Raw genomic sequence first — 23,619 nt, forward strand, 5'->3', positions numbered from 1 at the left:
ACCCATCAAATCTTGTTTCACTACCCAAAACAATCCACAATGCAGCTCGGAACCGCCTTCGCCATCGTCTTCACCGCCGCCTGGGCATTCATCCCGGCCGCCTGTGCGGGTTGCACATACAGCATTTACGACCCCCTCGGCAAACTGGTGGTTGACCATGCGCCTGCCGAGCATGACAAGACTTTCATCAATAAAATCACCAATACAATCACCTATACGATCACCTATATAATCAGGGATACCAAATACCAGATAAAGCTGAATAAGAAGTGCAAGATTGATTGGAAAAATTCTCACAGCCTTCCCAATCAGTGGATGATATTTACTTTTGTTGAGGGGCAGGATATTTTCGTATCATCAAATTGATAAAGGGTGGGATGTTGGTAGATGTCTTTTGTGTTTTGTTTGTGGTGGGCCCAGTCTTTTTTTTTTTTTTTTTTTTTTCTTTTTCCCGCGCATTTCGGTTGACAACTGTCGGGATTTTGGTATAGACTATAGTAGGCATCAAGTTTGCGTTTTCCTAATTTTGTATTTTAATCCCATTTTACACAAAACAACCCTTCATACCACCTTCTAAGGTCCACGTCCATCCACTCCACCAACAGTCGCAAAACAGCCAGCAGCCGCTAGGTTAAAAAGGAAAGATGCAGCTGGATCGAAAACTTTGAGGGTGTTAATAAAGTACGCTAATACATCGATAAATAATCACATTCTTTCCGCTTGATAGTAAATCGGTTCTGTTTATAAGAAGAGAAACGAGGATACGATACAAAGGCCATTTATTCAGAAACTTAAAAACTAGGCGTAGAATAAAAAAAAAACTAAATAATACCAATTGCGTGCGCGCGGCTTGACTGATAAACAAACAAAAACTGGCGCCTTCTCACTTAAAGTGAAAGTAATAAAAGCTGGTAATTGCCCAAGTAAACCGTAGAAATTAGCCCTTTTAATACGGTCGGTATCTGCGATCCTTCCTTTCTTCAGCTTTATCTCTCCCTGTATTACATTCCTCGATTTTCCAAGTTAAAGGTTCCGGTAGTGAAGAACCTTCTATCAAGGCCGGTTTGCCGTGTATAACTGTAACAAGGGTCGGAGGGAATATATAATTACGGCCTATTGGCACTCCTTTACTTTTTATCAGTTTTGCCCGTCCCCCCTCCTCAACGGTCGCATGGTATTGCTCGATATCACCTGACATCATAGCTACTTGGTAAGTAGTGGTTGCGAAGGACTGTACCGCAAAAACAGCGGTTAAGAGAGCAGCGATTTTGATATTTATTGTGTTGGTAGTAATAAATAGCCCCAACAAACAGTTGATAATTGGATTCATGATGATATTGTATATGTAATGCAACTTTATATTTGCAAATAGGGATATGTGTAGAAGGACGTGACAAGAAGTTGGAAATGGGAATTGGACCGCCCAATGCTACTTGATATTTAAAAAAAAATTCAAATATAATCTTAGTCCTGCGTTATTTTTAGGTACAAAACTAAAAGTTAGTCTCAGGACTCATCCCTGAAGCCCAGAGCTCCACAATTGATTCACTTCGTGGCTCAATTGCGGCTTTGCAATGTACCTGTGGGTCCAAGCAAAGAACGCTTAGAACGAGCGCGATCTTTTCGGAGAATGTAATTGACCGAAAAGCCATGTGGCTGAAAGGTACATGGAGCGCTCGGTCTGAGCACTGAGACTAAATTCGAGGCAATATTCGAGACTGCGATGGTCATATATAGGACCGCTGCATCAAGACAATGACCCGTACCCAATAATTCTGGCACCCAGAAAGACCTAATGGGTCTGCAGCCAAAAAAAAGGAGCATGCCAAGAAGCACCAGGCGCTATTTGATGAGTACGACAAGCAATGAAAATTGGATGGGGTCTCAATGATTGAGTGAATTGATGATCAATTCCTGGCTAGGTAGTACGCTGATTGCTGGTTCGAGACGTGCCTGGATGCCTGACATTTCCCGGCTGTTTGTACCTAGTGTCTCCCATCTGCACCCTCCCCACCAACTCGGAAATGTCGCCACCATCGCAAAAGTAACACAGGTACCATCTGGAGGCTACGACGTAAATGACGGGCATGGCCACTCGTTGCGAGCTGCAGCATCGGGCCGTGGACATCCATCGTCCAGGCTGCGTCGCTTGCTGCCCGGCGTCGAAGAGCAGTTTCCACTGTGGATCGGGAACGACGGATGGATGTTGCGATCGGGAAGCGTTGAGCCTGCTTCTTTTGAGTCGTGGACTTTTTGGCTGGCAAAGACTGCCGCGTCGAGGTAGTGTCGGTGGGCGGGGTGGGCATTTCGTCAAGATGGTGTCTGCGACGGGTAGTAAAAGATGGTTGCTTGCTCGCCAAACGCGAATGTCAATAGCGAATCACGTTTGACGTCTGCACGCCCCGCTTGACAACGAGCAAGTGCCGACAGTATGGAACCTAGCGCCCGAGTTGAGCTGACCAATAAGCCAATCAACCGTACGCAGCTGCTTGGTTAGATGAGGTTAATTACAAAGGAAACAATTTCCCAACTGATCTAAACTCTTCTCAAAAGGGGTGTATAGATAACTAAACGGCTATCAAGCCCCTACAAAAAAAAAAAAAAAAAAAAAAAAAAAACGGAGAAAATCGGTTGCCAAAGGACAGTCACAAGCGGAACGTTGACGTCGTTGAGTAAGTAATGTAGATGTAGGTTATATAACGTGACGAGAATTTTCCAGCTGGCTATCTATCCTGACATTGACAAGTTGCATTCTTCCGTCTTGTTGGTTCATGGGCTGTGGCAGAACTGCAGACTGCAGTGATAACAGACGGCTGAGTGCAGGGCGCACACTGTTGACTGTTGTGACTTTCTTTTTGAATAACACGGTAAATCATCTCAAAAGGGTGCCCCCCAAAAAGCAGCTCGATAGATAGATAGTATGCATTTGACTGGTGCGGGTGGGCGCTATACGTGGCCTGTCGCAGTCAGTCTTGTGGTGTGCCATCGACTGCTATGGCCACAGAAAGTCACATCACCAAGCTTCAGAGCATTTAGGTCGTGGTTTTGGGCTGGCCGCAGGTGTCACCATCGGACTTTGTACCAGCGCAGGTGTCTGCGCTTGCCACGTTGATATGTCCGCAGGAGCAATTCCAAGAATCCAGAGGTGGAAATGTAGTATTGTTAGCCATTCTAATGAACGAGATGAGGAATGATTAAATCGAAATGAATTGTGCGTAAAGCTAAGCTTAATTTTTTTTGGGAACTCTGATTTTTGGATAACATATCATAGATTTACCACAGCAGTATCTGGAGGCGAGTGCTCTATTTATCGTTTCGGGGGCTCCCATATCAGCTTGCTCAAAATGATGGTGGGCATCCTTCTCTGCTGGATCCCGTCATCCCATTTGAGGCTGACAACATGAAAAAAGAAGGTAATAGGCTGGCTACCAAGTGCAGCTCCAGAGGGCGTAAAACTCGAGCAACTGTTCAAAAAGGAGTAAGGAGGAAGGATGAGCTTGGCAAAGATTTATGCGGGCGGTTGAAGAGCATGTATGATTGGGCATGTGACGCATGTCTTTCGCCATTCTATTGAGTTGTGCGAGTTGACAACATATAGCCGATCTGTCAGTTCGAGGCAGAGGCAAAGTCTCAAGATGGAAGGGCTTGTACTTGGCAGAAAAGAAGTGTCATCTGGTCGCCAACGGTCTTCCACGATGACGACACGGTGGCGATGGGAGGGCACCTACTGAGGGTGCATTTCGCCTTATTGAAGTCTGAAGATCGTCTAATGGTCACACTTCCTTTCCCTTTACCGCAAAGCAAATCCTCAGGCCTCAAGGTCTTCCCTAGCATGCCCACACAAAATCCGGTCATCCATCACTGTCCCAGGCACCGGCATTTTCCAGATGGCATGATGAGCTGGCCGTGCCTCGAGGTGGTTCTCAGCCTGTCGTCGCGCGCCTTGGGCCTGCTGTTCGAGGGATATATTTGTATGTAGTTTTGTTTTCTTTGTTCTTTCCCGAGCTGGCATTGATACCCTGCGCGCAACATGGTCCCCATAAAACTTCGCCTTGTTCGTATTCAAGATTATGGCATTATGCTGACTCTCGAGGGCCACTGGTCTGCTCAATCATCATTGTCTACGCTGATCGTAGTAGTTCTTGACCGAATACATAGGCGCGCCGCGATGGAAGGCTTCATTATGCACGATCAATGAAATCTGGTTCGAGATACCATCCTTGCAGTGAGGACACTGATATAGCTTTTGATCATTCTGCGCCTGGCGAATCTCCTCTGCAAACTCGGCTTTCCAGGCAGGCCTATTCCCCTTGTTTTGGCTACGTACCTCGAGGTTACCAGACCCAGCGACGCTGGGGCGTTGATGCACAAGGAAACTACCCGAGGCGCCTGCCTTGGCTTGGTCCACGCCGTGGCCGTAAGTCGCGGAGCCATCCGAGGTGGGAAAGGCCAGGACGCCGATGGACAACAGCATTATGAACTGGGCAATGTGTAATGTCTGCATCTTGTTCGTGCTGGGTAATCGAGAGCAAAGAGATTTAGAAAAGAGTTTAGAGATTTTGGATGAATCGAGGAGCGAAGCCAAAGGGGCGAGACGAATAGACGAAAGGAGATAAAAGCTGAAGAAAAAGAAAAGAAAAAAAAAAATTCAGACTATGCGAATCCAACCACGCTTTAATAATGTTATTATAGACCTTGCCCTTGACGCTCTACGCACTCTTTATGCGCCAAAAATAACTCTTAGCACCACTAGCTTTTGCTGCTACTGGGTCATGGGTTCAAAAGGCAGGAGAGAATTGTCTTTTTTCAGGACCTGAACCAAATGAAAAAAGAAAAAGAAAAAAAATTTATTTCAGGGTTCTATATAGCTGCAACTGCTCGAGCAGATACGGCAGAATCCAGATTCGCATTGCAGATGCCAATCCAGATCGGTGTTGCCGATCTAATGAAGTTTGTACCATGGACTGTCATGATTCATGGGTGGATAACAACCAGTGGTTTCCACTTGACTCTTTTTTTTTTTTTTTTTTTTTTTATCCTCGTCTTTTTTTTTTATGGCCTTCCAACCCTGAAAGTTCTAACCCCAGGCAAAAAAGCTGGTTGCTCTTCTGCAACTGTAATGTTTTTCTTCTTTATTATTTTGCCCAGAGATATAGTCAAGCGAGATTTGAGCAGGGATGTATATCTCAGCATGATAAATGAAGAAGAAGAAAAAAGTGTAACCGAATTCTTTCATGGAATTCTTTTTTTCATGTTCAACTTTCCCATGTCTCCCATAAATTGGATGATGTCACTCCCAGCGCGAACAAAAAATAAACCATGCCGACAACCAAGCGGGTGTCATTCGTGTCTCCTCTCGAAACGAACACGCGCACCAGTCATGCAGGCGACGAGATACCGTCTGAACACCAGGCCCTCGTTTTCACATCCACGGCCACCGGCCTCGAGCTGAAAACGGTCCCGACCCCGAGGCATCCACAGCTGGGCACGGTCCTGGTCCGCATCGAGGCGGCCACCATCCTTTCCTACCAGGGCGGCATATACAACGGCACGCGCCAGTACCCACAGATCGCGTCTCCCCACTCTGGCGGCTACAGCGGGGTGGGCCGCATAGCCGCCGTGGGCGCCGACGCCACCGCGCTGCGGGTGGGCCAGTTCGTGTTTGCCGACTGCGACGTGCGCGCCCGCGACGGCGACGGCTGGTTCCTCGTCGGCACGCAGACCGCGTCGGACCCCGGCGCGCGACGCGTCAACGAGGCCGTGTACAGGGACGGCGCCTTTGCCGAGTACTTTACCGTCCCGCTCGAGAACTGCCACGCCCTCGACGAGCCGCGCCTGACGCGCGAGCTCGGCTACTCGGTCGCCGACGTCGCCTACATGAGCTACCTGCTCGTCGCGTACGGTGGGCTGCGCGACATGGGGCTGGAGCCCGGCGAGACCGTGGTCGTCGCGCCCGCCACGGGCGGCTTTGGCGGCGCCGGCGTGCTGACCGCCCTGGCCATGGGGGCGCGCGTCGTCGCCATGGGCCGGAGCGAGCACGAGCTGGCCCGGCTCAGGGCGCACGCCGCCGAGGGGTACCCGGGGCGCGACGACATGGTCGAGACGGTGCGCATCACGGACGACGAGGCGGCCATCGCGGCGGAGCTGCAAGCCCTGGGCACCGTGGACGCCGTGCTGGACTTTTCGCCGCCCGAAGCCGACGGGTCCTGCTACCTGAGGTGCGCCATCAGGTCGCTGCGGCCAAAGGGCAGGGTGTCGCTGATGGGCTTCTCGACCGACTTCGCCGACCACGCCGTCGTCATGAACAGCCTCTGTCTGCGCGGCAAGGTCATGTACGAGCGGGACGACGTGTCGCGGTTCGTCAAGCTGCTCGAGCGCGGGCTGTTTCCTCGCGGCAAGAGGCTTGTCGACACCAAAGTTTTCGGGCTCGACCAGGCAAACGAGGCTCTGGCCGCTGCAGCAGAACATGCTGGATGTGGCCGATCTGTGGTGTTTGCTCCATGACAAGAACAAAAAAAAAAAAAAGAAAACGAAATCACCACCTTTATAGCACCATGATGGACTTTGTGCTTGTACGCGCATGAACATGATTAACAAATATTGTATTCGGCTCTGCATCTTTCTTGTCATTGATCACGACGGGAACCAAAAGTGGAATCGAAAGTCTTGTCGGCATCCCTGAGCTTGAAAAAAGCCGCGCCGTCGTCCGGGATATCGAGGTTCACACGGTCCTCTAATCTTAATTAATCTGTAAAGCTGTCATCAAGGAATCCTCTCCAGGCCTCTGATGCAGATCCGCAGCCGCGGAGGCTTTTGATGCTGCTCGGATCGACAGAGACGCACTGGTGCTGGTGGGATAGAGAGGACGCAAAAGAACGAGCAGCAACAAAAGCCCTTCCCATTAATGACAGGCCGCACGCAGCCACGATTAATATTATCCGTCTTTGGCGCTCAAGTTTTGTTTTGGCTGCTTGCTTTTTTGTCTTTGGGGCCAGGGAACCTCTGACGGAATCTCGCTTACAGCTGAAGCTCCCGCTGCTGTGGTGAAGGCTTGCTGAGACGAACGGGTGCCTGCCTGTTGATTCCCTGACCGTACAAGCTGCACCTGAGCAAGCTCTTTACGCACCTTGTGGGAGGGCCCAGACGTCATGGTTAGTGTGGTATGTGTGGCAGTACAAAGCATCTAATATCACCTGCGTTCAAGTCTGCGGTCACCAAGGCGGTGCGAAGGTTAAGGAAGAGCCCCTGGACCAACGTATGAGCTCCAGATGGCATCAACGCTGCACTTGAAATATTGAGTCTTCAATCCTCGTCAGTAAGCCCAACAGCACCCTTAAAAGTTAAAACATTCTTCCCGGCAAAGTCAAAGGTCATTAAGCTGCATAACTACCTCATGGTCAGACAGAGCATGGACAAGTTTGAAAGTATCAACCAGAGATAACTACTGCAAACCACGGGCCCTCAGCAATGCAAAGATGAGTCTGAATCTGGACAAGACGGGCACTCGAGGATTTCCAGTGAAGTCAGGTCAATATGAGTTCTTCAGCTTTTTCTTGTACGATAACAATGAATATGCAACCGGATTTTATTTCAAGCCCTGAATTTCAATCGAGGAGACGTCTCGGAGGACCACAAAAATCTGCTAGGAAAGATGTACACAGAAACATAACGAAAACAAAGAGGTAGTTATGGGACTGCTTAGTGCCAGGTGATGCCATGTGGATGAATTGACCTGTCGCACATGACACCCATAAAAGAGGAGAAGAAAAAAAGCATAAGCCTCTCAGCCCCTTTTAACGCGGCAGACCTTCCTTACAAGGGCGGGCTGGCATTGGTGAGAAGCATCTCAAAGTAGTTCTGGAACCACTGTCCAGCTTGAGGGGCGCTGTGCAGGAGGGAAAAAAAGAAAACATCAGGTCAGCATCAAGACACGGCCACGTCGCCAAAAAAAAAAAAAAAAAAAAAAAAAATAGGCATTGGAATAATCACTTACTTGGGCATTGCACCATAGTCGGTGCCGCAGAAGTGATCAAACCGAGGAGCGGTCGGGTCGGAAACACCATCGCATTCGCCGCCGGGCTTGATCCACACGAAGGCGTCGGCGAGCTCGGAGCCCGTGTCGGCAGAAGGACGTCTGCCGAAACCGACGCCCTGCTGGTTGCACCAGTGTCCCCACTCCTTTTGGCCAGTGGGCTGCTTTCCTGACCGGCCTAGTTTGCATGGTTGGGCAGTTGTCAGTGTCGCGGATTCCTCTTCCTTCTTCTCCTTCAAGCGCTGCTGCTTCTCACCTTGGTCAATGATAAAGTGAGCATTCCACCCCTTGGCCGCCAAGAGCGGCGCAAAGGCAGAAATGTACTTCTTCTCATCCCAGTTCGGGTTGGGGGTCTGCGACACTACTATCAGCATTCGTTGCCCACCAACCAAGTTTTGACCTTGGTCAGCCGACACATGTCCCATAACATACCGTGTACGAAGGCGCAGTGGCAAGGTCCCAGGCGTTGTAGTTGGCGACGTTGGTCTGGGGAGATCCAGTCAGCTTTTATTTTTTGTTTTGTTTTTATTGTCTTCGGCAACCCGGACAAATATTGTGCCCCTCGAAAAAAAGAAGAAAAAAAAAAAATATATATATATATAGCACAACACTTACAGCCATGCCGCGGAGCTGCGAGGGCTTGCCCGCGTCGGTGTACAGCTTGCCAAAGAGGTCGGCTGCGGGCTGGAGGTTGGCAGGCCAGCCGAGCCATCCGGCGTGGCCACCGTCGAGGTACATGGCGACGTGGGGCAGGTTCAGCTGCTTAACGGCGTAGATGGTGCACTCAAGGTAGGCATCCTTGGCACCAGCGCCTGTGTACAAGTATGTCAGTTGGCATTTCCTATCGCCCAAGTGACCTGCAACCAAGCAGCCTATAGACACTCATGGCCCGAGTATTGCAGAAGAGAATTTCGTTACATGGGGATTCTTACACTTGGGCACGCCCATGTTAGTAACCATGTTGGCGAGGGAGTCTAATTTCAAGGCACCGCAGTCAGCTAATGCTCAGAACGAGTTCAGGGTCACCGCATCAGAGCATACCAGGTTCCTGTCAAGCAAAAAAGAAAATAAAAAGGTCAGCATTTTCTTTTATTTCTTTTGCTTTGTATCAAAAGCAGCAACTTACAATGACAAGGATAGTGCGGATATCCGAGTAGGCAAGAAGCTGCTTGCGGATAGCATCAATGTAGGCCTTGTACTTGACGACACCACCATCGGCGATGGAGAACTCGCCGTTGGAAGCGGCGGCGGCACAGTCACGATCAGGCAGATCGTAGACGCTAGCAAGAAAAAAAAAACAGAGTCATGTTAGTATTGCAAGACCAGTAAAGCAGGTGACAGGTCTCTTTTGTTTGCGACATACACAAGCTGGGCGGCGTAGTTGCCACCAGCGGCATTGGCGGCCCTGATGTCAGCAAGCGCGCCGGGCAGGAGAGTCTCGACCTTGGCGGCAATATCGAGCCACTGGAACGACGGCACCTGGGCCACGGCCGAGGCCTTGGCGACGAGCGAGCCCGTCAGCGACGGGATGGCCAGGGTGTGAACCTCGGACGAGTAGAACTTGTTGGGGAACAGGCTGACGCCCGCGAACGGGTTGCCGGTGAAGGAGGCCGTGGTTCCCGGTCCGCTGCCGCCCGTCGCCGTGGTCGTGGGCTTCGTGGTTGTGCTGGGCGAACCCGAGGTCGAGGTGGTCGGCACCGAGGTCGGGGGCCGCGACGTCGAGCTAGATGTTGTCGAGCTCGAGGAACTCGAGGTCGTCGTGGGGTTGCTGGAGCCGGGGATACATTGACTGTACCACTGGTTGGAGGCAACACAGGTGCTTCCGGACTGGCAGCACGTCGGGCCGGTGTAGCCCGAACCACCACATTGAGCCCTGCACAGTTGAAACCGGCGGTAAGCGTTGTGCATCTTATGGTTTTTTTTTTTTCTTTTTCTTTTTTTTCTTTTTGAACGAGCTACAGCTGTCTCGAGACTTACCACTGGGCGGCGCATGCCTGACGCTCTTCAATCACAAGCGGCGAAGAGAGCACACCCTGCAAGAGGGCGGCGGCGAGGAACAGCTTGCTAGCCATTGCTGCTTTGATGCTGATGACGACGACTTCGACTGGCGGCAACACGAAGTGAATGACGAGGACCTGTGCGAGGCGCTGGGTTGGACATCAAAAGACAAGAGTCGTGAGGGCATACATCGAGCTTTTATTCGACTTCTATGCAAAACTTCATACTAGACTAGCCTGTCTACGAATGTAACGGATACATCCCAATGTGGCAATTAGATCAAGATGACAAGGATTCGAGAGCCATCGGATCGACGGGAAGCCATCCTAGATCACCAGACTCGCTTCCATTCCAGCGATTCTATCTCTTACAGAGAGGCCTTGCTTGTATTTTGGTCCGCCCGGAAGTTGGTCCGTCTGTGGCATCTCCGCCGCTGCTTCCACTGTTGCAGCGGCTGCAACTGCGTCTCGCCACAGCAAGGCGAGCTTAATTAATATCGTCAGCTCCGAACAAATCCCTCAGTTCTGGTCACCAACAGAGGACAGCTAAACACTCCAACCGTCGTTGGAAAAGGCAAAATCCTGGCTCAAGCAAGAAAAAGCTGCGGGCTTGGCTAATGTTCCGAAACTTTGCTGGACAGTTTATAAACAAAACCCACCAACCAGGCGCCAGCTTGGGTCATGCAAACCACAGTTGAACCGGGTTCCCAGGGCCCAGGTGAGTTGGTTCTCGGAGGCCGACGTTCCTGCGTGGTACTAATTTCGCAATCGGGACAAGCGCCTGGTAAAATCACCCCGCCCGACCTGCGAATTGGAGGTCGAGTGCGGGACAAGGCTTGGCGATCGCCTCGACAGCCGGCGCGCCCAGTCGCTTGAATGTTTGTTTGCTTGCCGGAGGCGGCAAGGGTTTCCGAATCGTGTCCCAGATGTGCCCCCAGTTTCGGTTCGTCGGAGCTAGCCTGGACGTGCCCGTATCCGAAATGAGCTTCGGACGATGGACGAGCTTCAATGCTGCCATCAGATCTGCTTCTGGCCATGCCTGACGTACCTGCAGAAACCCTGAAGAACCCCAGATATGCATTGATGGCGAGATGAACATCTTGGCCGATGTGTACTTGAATAGCCAGCCGCCTAGACTAGTATGCGCGGCTGTTTGTGTTTGGTTCGTAACCTCCGGGGCCAAGCCAGAGTCAATCACTGTGGCCGATTACCTAGCGGCTTGCGGCTCTCGTTTCCGAAAATCTGCATGCTGCACCATTCGGCCTCGCCACATGCTTGGCCGTTGCGACAAGCTCTCGGGACATACCCAGCGGTCCTCGAACTGCGCCACAGCTCACCGCCAATCAAGATCCGAGTCTGCCACTTTCCGTCAGGAAACATCAATCATTGATCCGAGTCGTATACTTTCTCCAGACGCCCCTCCAGACATCGATCCATGACCCCTTGAACAGGCGAAGCGAACGCCTCGCTGTGGAAGAGAACCCCTAATTCTTGGCTGGTGTAGAAGCTAGCGCGGTCCATGTTGCCGGACCCGAGTAGTGTGTATCTCCCATCCACAATCATGAGCTTGATGTGCGGGCAGACCGGATCCTCGGCTACTTCGTCCAGAACCTCTTCCAGGTCTGACGGTCTTCGCCGACCATGGCGACCACCTTTGCCTTTGCCCGTTTCCTTGGACCCTGGGTTCAAGCTGCAGAAATACGAGATCTGCAATCTTCCTACAGGGGGCGGGAGGCTTGACAAGGCCTGAATTGGCTCTCCACTGTTGCCGGCCCCATAACTCCTGCTTGGTGGGCGACTCCAACTAGACAGCAGCGAATGGCGCGACCCGGGGGGAGCCATCGCCGCCTCCCTCATGTCTTCGTAACGCCTGATAAAAGAGCGTATGCATATGGCGGTCGTGGTGCCTGCCGTCACGATCTGCTCCATCATCATCATGTTGCGGCCTGTCACTATTTTCACATGGACACCGCGCTGAAGCGCTGCAAGAAGGCCATCCATCACGCACGGTGCTGTGACGTTTGGAGTCTGGACGTATATCTCTCGTTGAGCGTGATCCATCAGTTGCATGACTGCCGTGTTGAGTGGTGTGGCGGGAGCTGGCGCGTGTGCTTGCCAGGGCAAGAAGCGAAACCGGGGGTTTCTATGATGGGATGAAGGCAGGATGGTGGTCTGTATCGTGTTTTCTAGCGTGGCTGTCGCTTCATGGCCGCCGGCGACCACCAGCGGCGGGGATCGCTCGTGGCCTGTGACAAATGATACGGTGTACGATGCAGTGCTGGGGACCATGGGAAGCACCGGGGCTTCGATTGCGGGATTGAAGATGGCCTCGTCCAGATCCTCATCATGCAAGAGCGGTAGCGGCAAAGTCACATCCATATCCGGCTCCCAAGTCCTCTGGTAGAACGCCATAAGGGCGTCGACGGCATCGCCCTCAAACTCGACGCAACCCTCGAGCCACGGTTCCCAAGAAACATTGCAACTAGGCATAAAGGCACGTCGGCGGTCGATCACGACAAACTTGGGATGCATGACGCTGAAGGGCAAGAAGAAGAGACTCTTGACGTGTAGCTCAATGCGGGCGGCCCGGAGCTTCTCCTCACTGAGCAGGCCAAGTTGCTTCTCCCAGGTCGAAGGAGGGTATATGTAGCCATCTCGGGAAGACGTGTGTAGGAGTTTCTGCAGCAACGAGCGGGACGACAGGCAGATGCGAATTCGGAGGGTGGGTAGGCTGCCAGCACCCTCATCGACGATGCGGCGGCGGTGGGCTGTGAGGGCTTCAAGTGTCTCACGGAGTGCGTCGAGCGTTTTGGACGGTGCCCAGAAGCAAGTTACGATGATTGCTTCGTGGTGTGCTCTCAAGATGGCGGGAAGCAGGGTTGAGGTGTAGATCGAGGCACCGGTACCAACTCGGAAGCTTCGAACGCGACTTGTAGTCACCAGTCGGCCTAACTCTAGACTGTCGGTATAGTTGTAGCTGGGTAACTCATCAGAATGGTAGGCACGAGACGTATCCAGAGGTTTCGGGGCCTTTTGCAATCGGTCGATAAAGTCGTGCACGAAGCTATTGCGACGAAGTGATCTAGCCATGGCTGGCGATGAAGGCCCAGGAGGGCTACGGAGGATATGAAGTTTTTGGATCAAGCTTGTTTAGTACACGTCCTTGATGCATCGCTTGCGATTGCACTGAGCGTGAGTGATAGGGATTTGGATGGTTCCAAATGTTGACGCTAGAGATTTGGTCGACATGTGCCCAGCAAACACCAAATCCAGGCAGTCAGCCTACTATAAACGCTAGGCATTTCGTCATCGCCCCACCCCCATTATTCTACAGCGGAGCCAAATTTACGCATACTCTCTAGCTCCTGTCCGCGTGTCCAGTTGATTGCCAAGTCCCAAGACCAGAGGGAACAGTTGACTCTTATGTTTCCTGTCGAATTTTTACCTCTTATAAGCATAGCTAATCTTCTAGTTTTGAGCAACCTTGTGATGTTTGGACGCGGAATGATTGCAGCCAGGTGACGAACGGGAGAGAGAGAGAGAGAGAGAGAGAGAGAGAGAGAAGTAAAGAAAAAGAAAAAGAAACATCAAGGCACCGATTGCGATTACACCTGATGAATTCATCTCAAGCATCTTCAACCCACCCAGTTTCATCAGTCGCCTCGTAATCGCACAGGCGCCCCTCCACTCCACCTATCAGTACTAGTTTCTGCTAGGCTCTCTTGTCCATTCGGCGAATTAAGCCGCTTCTCGACATTGACGAGGCTTTCAGCTAAAAATAAACATGCCTGCAACTGAGGCTGACCATAAAAACGCTACGAGTCGATCTCCACCACCCAACAAGAAGCAACAGTCCCCAATTCAGGATGCTCTCAAGGCCACCAACACCGACAGGGCTTTGCATGAGACTTCTATACCAACAGCCCAGCGCCCGTATGGCCCATCTCTGCTGAACGGCAACCGGAAGCTTTGGTCACTGTTGCTAACTATTTTACAGCACCGAACAAGCCAAACCTGGAGAGGCCTCAAGTCAAGAAATCGACCGTACCCGCTCAGAGCTGTTGCAGAGGTACAACGAACTGAGGGACATAGGGCAGCAGCTCATCGGGATGATCGCCGAGCAACGCGGAGTGCCTATCAGGACTCTATACGAGTCGGGGGAGTTTGGAGTCGGGCCTGAAGATTGATGCTTTCTTTATACTAGCCGTCTGCCGTATCCCTTGCACGACCAAACAGATCACTGATGCTAAGTCTCCTGCCAATGGCCTGCATGGCGGGCCCCATCGTCTCTCCAGCCGCAGTCGTAGCTCCAGTCTTTTGTGCTTCTGCCTGGCCAACAGGCACGGCGGCAGCGGCGCGAACACGCGTCCACCGTTCCTGTATTGTGGCCGCATTGGTATCCCTCGTGTCCTCTTGGTCGGCGTGGATCCAAAGCCCCAGGACCTTGTCACCCAGGTTGAATATGAGCAGCTCATTCTGAACTTCAAAGTGGCTGACGGCGGCAAGGTCGATATGTAGATTGTCGAGGGAGCGGCGGTTGAGGAGGTAGACGCAGCTCCGCGGCATGCCAAGCTCGGTGGGGTCCTGGTCGCACACAAACATGGCGCCCTCGATGCCGGCCTTGTCCCACTCGCGTGTAGTGGGGGAAAAGGCGTAGACGACGGCGTTGGCTGCTATCGAGACGATTGATCGGATGCTGGGCAGCCAGCGCTGCAGGACGGAAAGGTTGATCTCGGTGTTTGTGCGGTTCAGGCGCGGCAGGAGGGCGGCCTTGGTGGCAGCCGGGGCACGGGTCTCGAGGTAGTGCACGGCATCGGATTCGTAGTCGGACGTGGCGACCGTCTTGGGTAAATGATGTCCACTAGGTCCTCCGCCGCCGCTTGCATCGCGTCTGTGGCGAGATTTTCGTGGTGTTGAGCGGCTCATTGTGGTGTTGGGTTTGACGTGTCGCTGGAGAGTCTTAAATTGGATTTGGCGCGGTGACGCAATTTTGGTTGACGAGCGTGGTGGATGCGCTGAGAGCCTGGAGAGTCTGAGGACCAAGAACAAGTGCAGAGTACTCCGTAGATTTTGTGAACTCAAAAGTTGCTTTTCAGGGCATGAATTAATTGAATCTCTACACTGAAATATTTTTTTTAGATACGATACTTCCCCAGTACTCTTTTTTTTTTTTCTTTTTTTCTTCTTGGGTTTTTGGTCATTGAACCCGGCATTTTCGTCTCTGCCTCTCAAGCTTTCGATCATCTCTAGGAAAATATTGATCCCACATGGTCTGCTTGGAGCGTTCCTGGCTCGGTGGGTACAAAAGCAAGGCATTATTGCATGACTCAAGATTAAGATGCGTCGCGATACAAGGCTAGCCCCGCCATTAATTGTTGTGCTTGGCGCCCGACGTCACTCAGAAGAGCCACTGAAAGCCACTGTTTAACACGGTATCTCAGGTCACATGCAGTCGGTGCGAGCTGAACAAAGCAAAGCGGCTCGGACGTCGCGTCATCGTCGATCTCACTTGCATGCCGTTTTCGTTTTTTTTCCAATAGATTCAATCCAGTCGGATTAACTAGAGCTGCATCCTATCTTTTTCTCAACTCGTTTCTGTTTTCAACTTTTGATCTTACCCGGCCGCCGATGATGCGACCCAATCCATGATGTTGATTTCGATGCACGTCACTGGCACAAGGCCCTGAATATCCTAGACCTAGACTAGACTAGTTTCTCCGACCCGTTCGTCCTGTCGCATCCCCTACAAGCGCTCACACGAAGAAGTCCGAGAGTCATCAGAATGCCTCCCAGTACAGCCGATGCCGCCGCCGGCATGGACACGGCCTCTCTCGACGGCGACAGCGGCTCGTCGCCCCTCTCCCTGCACCGTGCAGTCCACGCCCGTCGCGATGAGTACATACAACAACACAAAATGCGAATCAAGATTGGGACCTGGAACGTCGCGGGCCTTCAAGGGACGGACAAGGACCTTGCGAGCTGGTTTGTGCACGGTAAAGGTGTCGATCGCCGCCTCGCCACCCTCGATGTGGCCAGAAACCCCGCCATCGAACGCGAAGAAACCGCCGACAGCCTCGATGACGACCCAAATGCAGTGCGCCTCGTGGGCGGCGACAAGATCGGCCTGTACGTGCTGGGACTGCAGGAGGTTGTGGACCTGAATGTTGCCACCCAGTACATGCGCGGCGTCTACTCGTCTTCCGAGTCACTCAGCGCCATGGACCGTTGGAAAATGGCTTTGGAGGCCGCCCTGCCCTCCGGGTACACATTGATAGCGTCAGAGCAGATGACGGGACTCTTGCTCTTGATATATGCCTCGGCCGAAGTGGCTCCAACCATTAGCAACGTCAGCACATCCGCCGTCGGCACAGGACTGCTCGGTTACATGGGGAACAAAGGCTCCGTGGCAGCGCGCATAGTTGTCGGCGAGGCCACGCGCATGACTTTTGTCAACTGCCACCTTGCCAGCGGACATGAGTCGGCAAACCTTGAGAGGAGGCTGTGGGATGTCGGACAGATCCTGAGTCGAACACAATTTCCACCTGTTCCTGTGCATCCTGGGGCAGGCGGACAAGGGGGTAATCCTGAAAAAATCGGCGATGAGGATTTTGCCTTTTGGTTCGGAGATCTGAACTTTAGACTTGACCTCCCTGGTCAGGACATACGGAGGCTTTTGCTGCTTCATACCAGAGGAGAATATGATGTCAGCCAACAGCCCAAGGGACAAGAAGACGCCGCGTTGGATGGAGAAGAGGCCATAGTGTTGCGCTCCTCCGACAGCAGTGACGATAAAACAGAGACCAGCTCGAGCAGGACCGGGAGTAGTGTCGACGGTCAGACGGACAGAGACGACGATTCAATATCGTTGCCCGACCCAGACGATTTCCTCCCCGACCCCTCAGATGATCCAGCATCCCTGCAGGCAACCTTGGACTCCTTGCTTCCTCATGACCAACTTGGAAAACTCATCAAAGACGGAAAAGTGTTCCAAGAAGGGTGGCGAGAGGGCCCAATCACGTTTCTCCCCTCATACAAGTACGACGTCAACACGGTAGGCCTATTCGACTCTAGTGACAAGAAGAGGTCGCCCAGCTGGTGCGATCGCATCCTGTACCGGAGCAAAAAGGACCGTGAAGCCTACCAGAAGAAAGTCCGCGATGCTGAAGAGTCACGACGCAGGGATGAGGAGCTCAAGTCACGAGGCATCGTGGAGGAGACCGAGGACGATGAAGTTTTGTTCGACTATGACCCAGAGAACGACGGCGATGATCAACCCGCCAAGAGCACCGATACGAATAGCAATAGCAACAACAGCAGTAACACCAATGGTCTTGACTACGACGAATATGACGAAAACGACGATGCCGATGGTACAGATGATGCCAGCGAGGATCGCATCCATTTAGACATATACACATCACATCAACGCATACAATCTTCAGATCATAAACCAGTCATATCTGTTTTCGATATCAACTACGACGCCGCAGACCCGGAGCTCAAGGCAAATGTGTATGCGGATGTGGCGCGGGAGCTAGATCGCGCCGAGAACGAGTCACGGCCAGTTATCACGGTCGTGGTAGAGAAGTCGGACAGGGATGATTCGCATGTCGATGGCACAGATGCAGCAGAGGCCGCGGCCATCAACTTTGGGGACGTCTTCTACCTGCGCAAGAAGACGTCGTCTATGACCATTGCCAATACGGGACGGGTAGCTGCCAAATTTTCGTTTGTGGAGAGGCCGAGCTCGGATCAGGACCCTCTGGGGGTTGGAAGTTCCCAGTGGCTGACGACTTCGTTCCTGCGGACAGACCTTGGCCCACAGGCTGGCGACAGCGAGGCCGTGGATTTGGGCAAGGAGGTTACACTGGAGCCAGGAGAGACGGTCAAAGCCGTCATCGAAATATCGGTCGACAATATCAACCTCGTTACGCGCCTGAACGACGGCCAGGCATCCCTCGAGGAGGTGTTAATATTACGGGTGGAACAAGGGAGAGACCATTTCATACCCGTGCGGGCGCACTGGATGGTCACCTGCATCGGAAGGTCGATAGACGAGCTCATTAGAGTGCCTGACGGTGGAATAAGGGCGTTTGTTGACGAACTATCGGCCAAAAAGAAGGCGGATGGAGCTTCTGGCAGCAAGCGGGTGGGTTCGATCCCGTACGACTGCGAAGTACGATGCGCCGCCCCTAAAGAGCTTTTCAAGCTCACCGAGGCAGTCGAGACGTTTACCGAGAGGGTATTGGCCGACGAGGAGATGCTTGAGACAGAGGTGCCACGGAACAAGGGAGCCTGGCCATTTTCAGACGCTCAGCCATCTTTGGCATCTCGGGATCCTCGGCTAGTCGCAGCGGTCATTGACCACCTTGATCAGGACAAGGCGATAGCCGATGTGTTTGAGCCAGAGATTGATTCGATGCACAGGCTCGAGGTGGTTGCCGAAGTGCTTCTCATATTCCTCCAGAGCTTGACAGATGGAGTCGTCACGATTTCGCTGTGGACGCAACTCGAACAGGCCTCGATCCCATCCCTGACCTCCCCGAGCAACACCACCGCCGCCACAGCCAAACAGGCCCACGAGGAGGACAAGGGAACCATCCTCGACGTGCTTGCCGCGGCACCCAACCACAACATTTCGTTTGTCTTCCTGACCACTACGCTGGCCAAAGTGATAGCGGAGCTGACGCCCCTGACCAAGGCAGAGACGGCGCTGATAAGAACAGCGACCGCATCCAGCTCTGGCTCGGCCGCTTCGTCCATATCTGGAATATCACCATTGGCACTCACGCGACGGTCGCTCAGCTTCCGGCGCGGGCCAGTGGTGGGGCAAGATGCGGCCGAGGCCCTGGCGGCGCTGGAGAAGAGGCAAGCCAAGGGGCGGCAGGTGGCAGAAGTGCTTGCGCGTGTGGGCAAAGTGTGTCGGGCGCCGGTGATGACCAAGGCCAAGGAGATACGGGCTGTGGAAGACAGACAAAGGGCGTTGCTCGAGCTGTTTCTGAGGCGAGAGCTATATGGTCCCGATTAGTTGTTAATGAGAATGGAATTTTTTTTTTTTTTTTTTTTTTTTTTGTGATGATTGTAGGATATTTGGCAGCCTCGTGTTTTTACTGGTTCTTGCATTAATGTTATAGGTTAGTTTGTTTGCAGTCATATATGTATGGGTGGGCTTGATTCGAGTGGGAGTGGGCAACAGTTACCTGCATTGAGGGACGGCTGCCACCGAGGACGATGGTCCAGCTGCCAGAGTTAATTCAGGAAAATTGTTGACTTGGGGAAACATGACTATTTTTGATTTTGCTTTCTCACTTTTCTGTGGCATACCTCACCCACCCTTCTTCTTCTTTGTATTGGCTCCTTCAAACTCACCAGAACCGTATGAAATCGCTTTTCTGGCAGGTGTAAACTGAGTCACTTATCCTCTTCCTTCGGGCCTCCCTCCTTTGCCGTTCAGACTGCAGATCTGCTACTGGCAAGCGTGACGGGGCTTTTTCTCATCTTTCATTTCCCACTTTCCACGCATTCATTCATCTAAACACAAATCTCTGTTGACTCAACCTAGGTTGAAGCATTCACCATTTTGGAATCGTCAAAACTTTACTTACCATTGACTCGCCTTGGAGTATCCTCAGCAAGGCATCTCCTAGATCATGCTCGCGCAGTAGGGTGTACCAATCTTTTTTGGGGGGGGAAAAGCAGAAAGAGAGACAGAGACAGAGAGAGAGAAGCAGAAGCTGACAAAAAAGCTGCCGGTTGACTTTCGGGCCAATTAATCTCAAGATAGCTTCGGTTCAACACCAAACACTCACTCCTCTGAACCACTTATACGAGATACAATACCGTACCGTAGTCCAGATTGCTTGAATAAAAAAAAAACAGGACCTCGCACAACATGGCATCACTCCCAAACCTGCTCCGCGACAGCAAGATCAACGCGCTCAAGGAGCAACTGAGACGACTCAGAACCCAACCCATAACCCAGCAGCAGCAGCAGCAGCAGGAACCACAAACCCCAAAACCCGCCGAGATCCTCCGCACCTTCACTGCCGCCAAGAAGCGCCAGGACAGCGCCAGCGCGCTCCACAACAAGGAGTGCTTCAACAAGCTGTGGGCGCTGGGCCGCGAGCCGGAGCGGCTTGTCGCCAACCCGCGGCTGCACGCACTGCACATTTCGCAGAGCCGGCCGCGGCGCACGGGGCCCGACGACGTCAGGAAGCAGAGTCTTCTTGCGCTCGAGGTCAGGCCGGAGGATGTCGTCGACGTCGAGATGGTGGATGGCTGGAGTCTTTGCTCTGACGATCTAGAGGAGGAGGAGGAGGAGGAGGAGGAGGGCGTAGAGGCCGACGAGGCTGGAGAGGAGACCCTGTCGTCTGCTGAGCCGCGGCCTGAGGGGGCGCGCAAGCGCCAGCGAGTTGACAGGCAAAGCCCCTTCTCTGTGGCGGACACATGCGGTTCGGATCCAGACCGAGACGAACATGACGAGGGAGCGAGGGCAGCGAAGGCCGACGAGATAGACAAATCGGACCCACCGCCTTCTCACCCACTATATGAGAACCTCCGCGAAGAGGAGGAGAAGGTGCTTGGTTTGCTTCGCCTCTTTGACAAGGATCGCAATGCAGAGGTTAAAGAGGATCCGTCAGTGGCAGATATGGACAAGGGTCTTTCGAGGTCGGATTCGAACGGGGGTCTTGGCGGCTGGGATAATACCGTCTGGGTAGTGGACGCTGATAACCCGACGCTTGGGTATAGCCAGTCGGGGAACGGATATTGGATCAAGTGGTAGTGGCTGTGTCCTTGTCGACTACTTTTCCATCTTGCTTGGGCTCACCCAGACACTTGCAGGCGGCTGGGTTTGGTTGGACTTTTTTTTTGTTATGAGCCCCATCTAATTCGGCCCAAGACTGTCTTTTTTTTTTTTTTTCTCGCCTAGCTTAATCTTGCACACCTCAGTCCATAATGTGCCTCTAGCATAGGCTCCAGCTCGACTTTTGGCCTTTCAGTCCAGATAATCACCTCTCCTCCTTGTTACGCATCCCATTTTGCTTTGCCGCTGGGGGAACAAGGACACTTTATACACCCAAAGGAAAATTTCGCCATTCTGGAAAGATGCTAAGGAAGATAAAATATCGCCAAGTAACTCCCGCGTACGCATTAAAAGAAAAGAAAAAGGCCAGCAAGATAAAGAAAGAAAGGCAGCTCCCTCATCCCCCTTTTCAAGAAGAAAAAGAAAAGAAAAAAAAACGCTCACAAATCACGGCTTTCATTGTCTGGTTCCCAACCCGCTCTCAACGTCGGCCACCTTCTCCGTCGCTTGAGGCTTGCTCGTGGATCTGCCGCGACCGCTGCCACCGTCGTTCTTGCCGTGCTCCTGGCCCATCATCCTGCTCCGCTGACCAAATTCGAGCTCCGTCTTGGCCCGCAGCGCCTGGCGGATCTTGGTCTCACCGAGGTGCAGCCACGTGTGCCAGGGGGCGTTGGAGTAAGGGAACAGCACCTTGTTCTCGAGGTGCTCGGTCCACTCGCTGATGCGCGGCTTGGGCCGAGACGCCAGCACGTCGAGCTCGGCTGCGATCTGGGCGCAGTAGCTCTCGAGCGGTAAGTCGTTGGGGTCGAGGCCGAAGGGTTGTTCGCTGGTATTGGTTGCGGTGTCAGTGTTTGTGTATTTTTTTTTCTTGAGCATTGCCGACTGGCGGAGACACCAGGAAAAAAAAAAACTTACATCTCACGTCCAATGTACAACAGTCCCAGGATGATGTAGCTGGCAGCGACAACGGCGGGAATTGTGATCCACCCCAGAAGTTGGCAGAGCTGGAATGGAAGTAGAAACACGTAGAGCCAAGTGATCTGCGCAATGGCGATCGAGTACGCGATGGGGAGCTGGTGACAAAGTAGGTAGGCGGGTTAGTCAGTGGAGGCTGAAAGGTGTGTAGGATATATCAATTCAAGGAGAAAAAAAAAGAATGAAAAAAAAAGACTTACAGGAGTGTTAAGTACGCGCTCAGTACCAACCATAACATCGTTGAGCAAGGCCATGTTGTTATAAGCTTTCGGCATTGGAGTCCCCTTGTTAGCATACTTCTTGGCAGCGTACCAATATTAAGCTCTATCCCAAATATAGGGAAAAAAAACACTAAAAGCTCACCAAGTGTCTGCTGCATAGGAACCGACAGTTGGCCGTTGGCCACAATCTCGTCCGTATATGCGGCGAGATAGCTCAATATCTCGAGAGGAAGGTTTCCCAAGGGCCGCGTAGCCTTCTTAAGCTGCTTGCGCGGGTTGCTCTCGGCAAAGGACACGCCCAGCATGGAGCCAGCCCGCTTGAAGATGTTGGGATTCTTTGGGACGGGGGCGCCTCCGTCGGCCTTGGTGGCCTCGCCGGCGAGGGTGTCGAGGTGGCCGACCATCTGCGAGAGATCGTCATAGTTGGTATAGGGCTCGAAGCGCAACTTGTGCTTGAGGGCAACGGCGAAGGCGGTCAGCAGGTTCAGGGCCGAGAGCTTGTTGAGTATGTCCTTCTCCCTGGTCTCATCCCGCTCTCGGGTGTGTATCCAGTAGACACGGCCCAACGACTGGCTGGCTAGGATCAGCGAGGCCCAGTATCGGCGACCCTCGGCGTATCGTTCGTATGCTGTCGAACTGCGGAACGAGAGACCCAAACCGACGACGAAACCCAGCACGGTGAGCAGGACAGAGTTGACGCTGACTGTTGGAGAGGGCGAGGTTTTTTTTTCACGTTAGCTCTTTTTTTTTTTTTCTCTCTCTTCTTGTTTTTCTCGTTTATTTTCCACTGGCAGTCCTCCCTGACGGGCATGAAATCAAACGTACCCACAACGCCGCGCTTCTTGAAGTAATCAGTCATGTGCATCGAGGTGATCAATGCAGCCCAGAGTCCCATAAACGTCAGAGGCATAATCAGCTTGGGCAAGATGCTGCCGTGCATCTGCATAAACAGGGGCCACTTGGAGTGCTTCTGCGTGTCACGGGGCCCGATGAAGTAGTCGTCCATGTCCAGCGATGTGTGCTGGCGCGAGAAGGGGTTTGGAGGCGTCATCGCGCCCGGTGACTGCGGAGTCAGGCTGCGCTCTCGACGTTCCGCTGATGGCCTTCCACGGCCATCGTGTGCCGAGTTCATTCCCCCGTCGCCTGTGTGGCCGCCGCCCGCAGCTGCGGCGGGTGGTGCTGTACCGCCTTCTTCAGACATTGTGGTTGCTGTTTGTGATTTGGAGGATTATGGGCGAAAAGAGGCGAGAAAAACAAAAAGAAAAGTAAAAAAAAAGGCAAGAATATGTCAGAAACCCAATTCCAGAGAAAGGGACCCCTCGATCTACGAGGGAGGATTGTGATTCTTCTCGTCTGTTGTATGATGTGCGTGTGAGCTATGGATGAAGGGAGCTGCTGGTGCTAGTGATTAGCAGTCAGCATGCCAGAGGAACGGATAAAAAAAAAAAAAGAGCGTGGTTGATGCAAGTCAAGATGATCAACAGATGATCAACAGATGAAAACTTGGAGGGAAAGAAGAAGCAGGGAATGTCTATGTTTGTGTGAAATAGACAACAGACAAAAGCAGCAAGCAGTTCAAGTTCAAAAGAG

At 52.5% G+C, this 23,619-nt stretch overlaps 10 protein-coding genes across 10 annotated transcripts; 4 read left to right on the forward strand and 6 right to left on the reverse strand.

Annotated features, from left to right (window-relative positions):
• Positions 1 to 4,114: 4,114 nt before the first annotated feature.
• Positions 4,115 to 4,504, reverse strand: PpBr36_07948 (uncharacterized protein; the record flags this gene model as incomplete). The annotated part of the gene is made up of 1 exon (XM_029895081.1): positions 4,115 to 4,504. One exon carries the CDS (start codon positions 4,502 to 4,504, stop codon positions 4,115 to 4,117), a length of 390 nt encoding a protein of 129 aa, XP_029748564.1.
• Positions 4,505 to 5,319: 815 nt separating this feature from the next.
• Positions 5,320 to 6,504, forward strand: PpBr36_07949 (uncharacterized protein; the record flags this gene model as incomplete). Its single annotated transcript, XM_029895082.1, has 1 exon — positions 5,320 to 6,504. The coding sequence occupies one exon, from the start codon at positions 5,320 to 5,322 to the stop codon at positions 6,502 to 6,504; it is 1,185 nt and encodes a 394-aa protein (XP_029748565.1).
• A 1,308-nt stretch (positions 6,505 to 7,812) lies between these two features.
• PpBr36_07950 (uncharacterized protein) lies at positions 7,813 to 10,255 on the reverse strand (the record flags this gene model as incomplete). Its single annotated transcript, XM_029895083.1, has 9 exons — positions 10,238 to 10,255; positions 10,010 to 10,179; positions 9,396 to 9,905; positions 9,151 to 9,312; positions 8,965 to 9,030; positions 8,648 to 8,844; positions 8,465 to 8,518; positions 7,994 to 8,385; positions 7,813 to 7,885 (listed from the first exon to the last, which is right to left on the reverse strand). The coding sequence occupies exons 5-9, from the start codon at positions 8,990 to 8,992 to the stop codon at positions 7,813 to 7,815; spliced, it is 744 nt and encodes a 247-aa protein (XP_029747966.1). The 5' UTR covers positions 8,993 to 9,030; positions 9,151 to 9,312; positions 9,396 to 9,905; positions 10,010 to 10,179; positions 10,238 to 10,255.
• Positions 10,256 to 10,643: 388 nt separating this feature from the next.
• On the reverse strand, positions 10,644 to 11,066 carry PpBr36_07951 (uncharacterized protein; the record flags this gene model as incomplete). The annotated part of the gene is made up of 1 exon (XM_029895084.1): positions 10,644 to 11,066. The coding sequence occupies one exon, from the start codon at positions 11,064 to 11,066 to the stop codon at positions 10,644 to 10,646; it is 423 nt and encodes a 140-aa protein (XP_029747965.1).
• Positions 11,067 to 11,412: 346 nt separating this feature from the next.
• On the reverse strand, positions 11,413 to 13,119 carry PpBr36_07952 (uncharacterized protein; the record flags this gene model as incomplete). Its single annotated transcript, XM_029895085.1, has 1 exon — positions 11,413 to 13,119. The coding sequence occupies one exon, from the start codon at positions 13,117 to 13,119 to the stop codon at positions 11,413 to 11,415; it is 1,707 nt and encodes a 568-aa protein (XP_029747968.1).
• Positions 13,120 to 13,813: 694 nt separating this feature from the next.
• Positions 13,814 to 14,216, forward strand: PpBr36_07953 (uncharacterized protein; the record flags this gene model as incomplete). The annotated part of the gene is made up of 2 exons (XM_029895086.1): positions 13,814 to 13,962; positions 14,027 to 14,216. 2 exons carry the CDS (start codon positions 13,814 to 13,816, stop codon positions 14,214 to 14,216), a joined length of 339 nt encoding a protein of 112 aa, XP_029747967.1.
• Positions 14,217 to 14,229: 13 nt separating this feature from the next.
• On the reverse strand, positions 14,230 to 14,955 carry PpBr36_07954 (uncharacterized protein; the record flags this gene model as incomplete). Its single annotated transcript, XM_029895087.1, has 1 exon — positions 14,230 to 14,955. The coding sequence occupies one exon, from the start codon at positions 14,953 to 14,955 to the stop codon at positions 14,230 to 14,232; it is 726 nt and encodes a 241-aa protein (XP_029747962.1).
• An 856-nt stretch (positions 14,956 to 15,811) lies between these two features.
• PpBr36_07955 (uncharacterized protein) lies at positions 15,812 to 19,057 on the forward strand (the record flags this gene model as incomplete). Its single annotated transcript, XM_029895088.1, has 1 exon — positions 15,812 to 19,057. One exon carries the CDS (start codon positions 15,812 to 15,814, stop codon positions 19,055 to 19,057), a length of 3,246 nt encoding a protein of 1,081 aa, XP_029747961.1.
• Positions 19,058 to 19,921: 864 nt separating this feature from the next.
• On the forward strand, positions 19,922 to 20,812 carry PpBr36_07956 (uncharacterized protein; the record flags this gene model as incomplete). The annotated part of the gene is made up of 1 exon (XM_029895089.1): positions 19,922 to 20,812. The coding sequence occupies one exon, from the start codon at positions 19,922 to 19,924 to the stop codon at positions 20,810 to 20,812; it is 891 nt and encodes a 296-aa protein (XP_029747964.1).
• Positions 20,813 to 21,289: 477 nt separating this feature from the next.
• PpBr36_07957 (uncharacterized protein) lies at positions 21,290 to 23,230 on the reverse strand (the record flags this gene model as incomplete). Its single annotated transcript, XM_029895090.1, has 5 exons — positions 21,290 to 21,659; positions 21,749 to 21,906; positions 22,009 to 22,073; positions 22,172 to 22,732; positions 22,855 to 23,230. The coding sequence occupies 5 exons, from the start codon at positions 23,228 to 23,230 to the stop codon at positions 21,290 to 21,292; spliced, it is 1,530 nt and encodes a 509-aa protein (XP_029747963.1).
• Positions 23,231 to 23,619: the final 389 nt, after the last annotated feature.

Source organism: Pyricularia pennisetigena, chromosome 1 (genome assembly GCF_004337985.1).
Source record: "Pyricularia pennisetigena strain Br36 chromosome 1, whole genome shotgun sequence".
Taxonomy (NCBI): domain Eukaryota; kingdom Fungi; phylum Ascomycota; class Sordariomycetes; order Magnaporthales; family Pyriculariaceae; genus Pyricularia; species Pyricularia pennisetigena.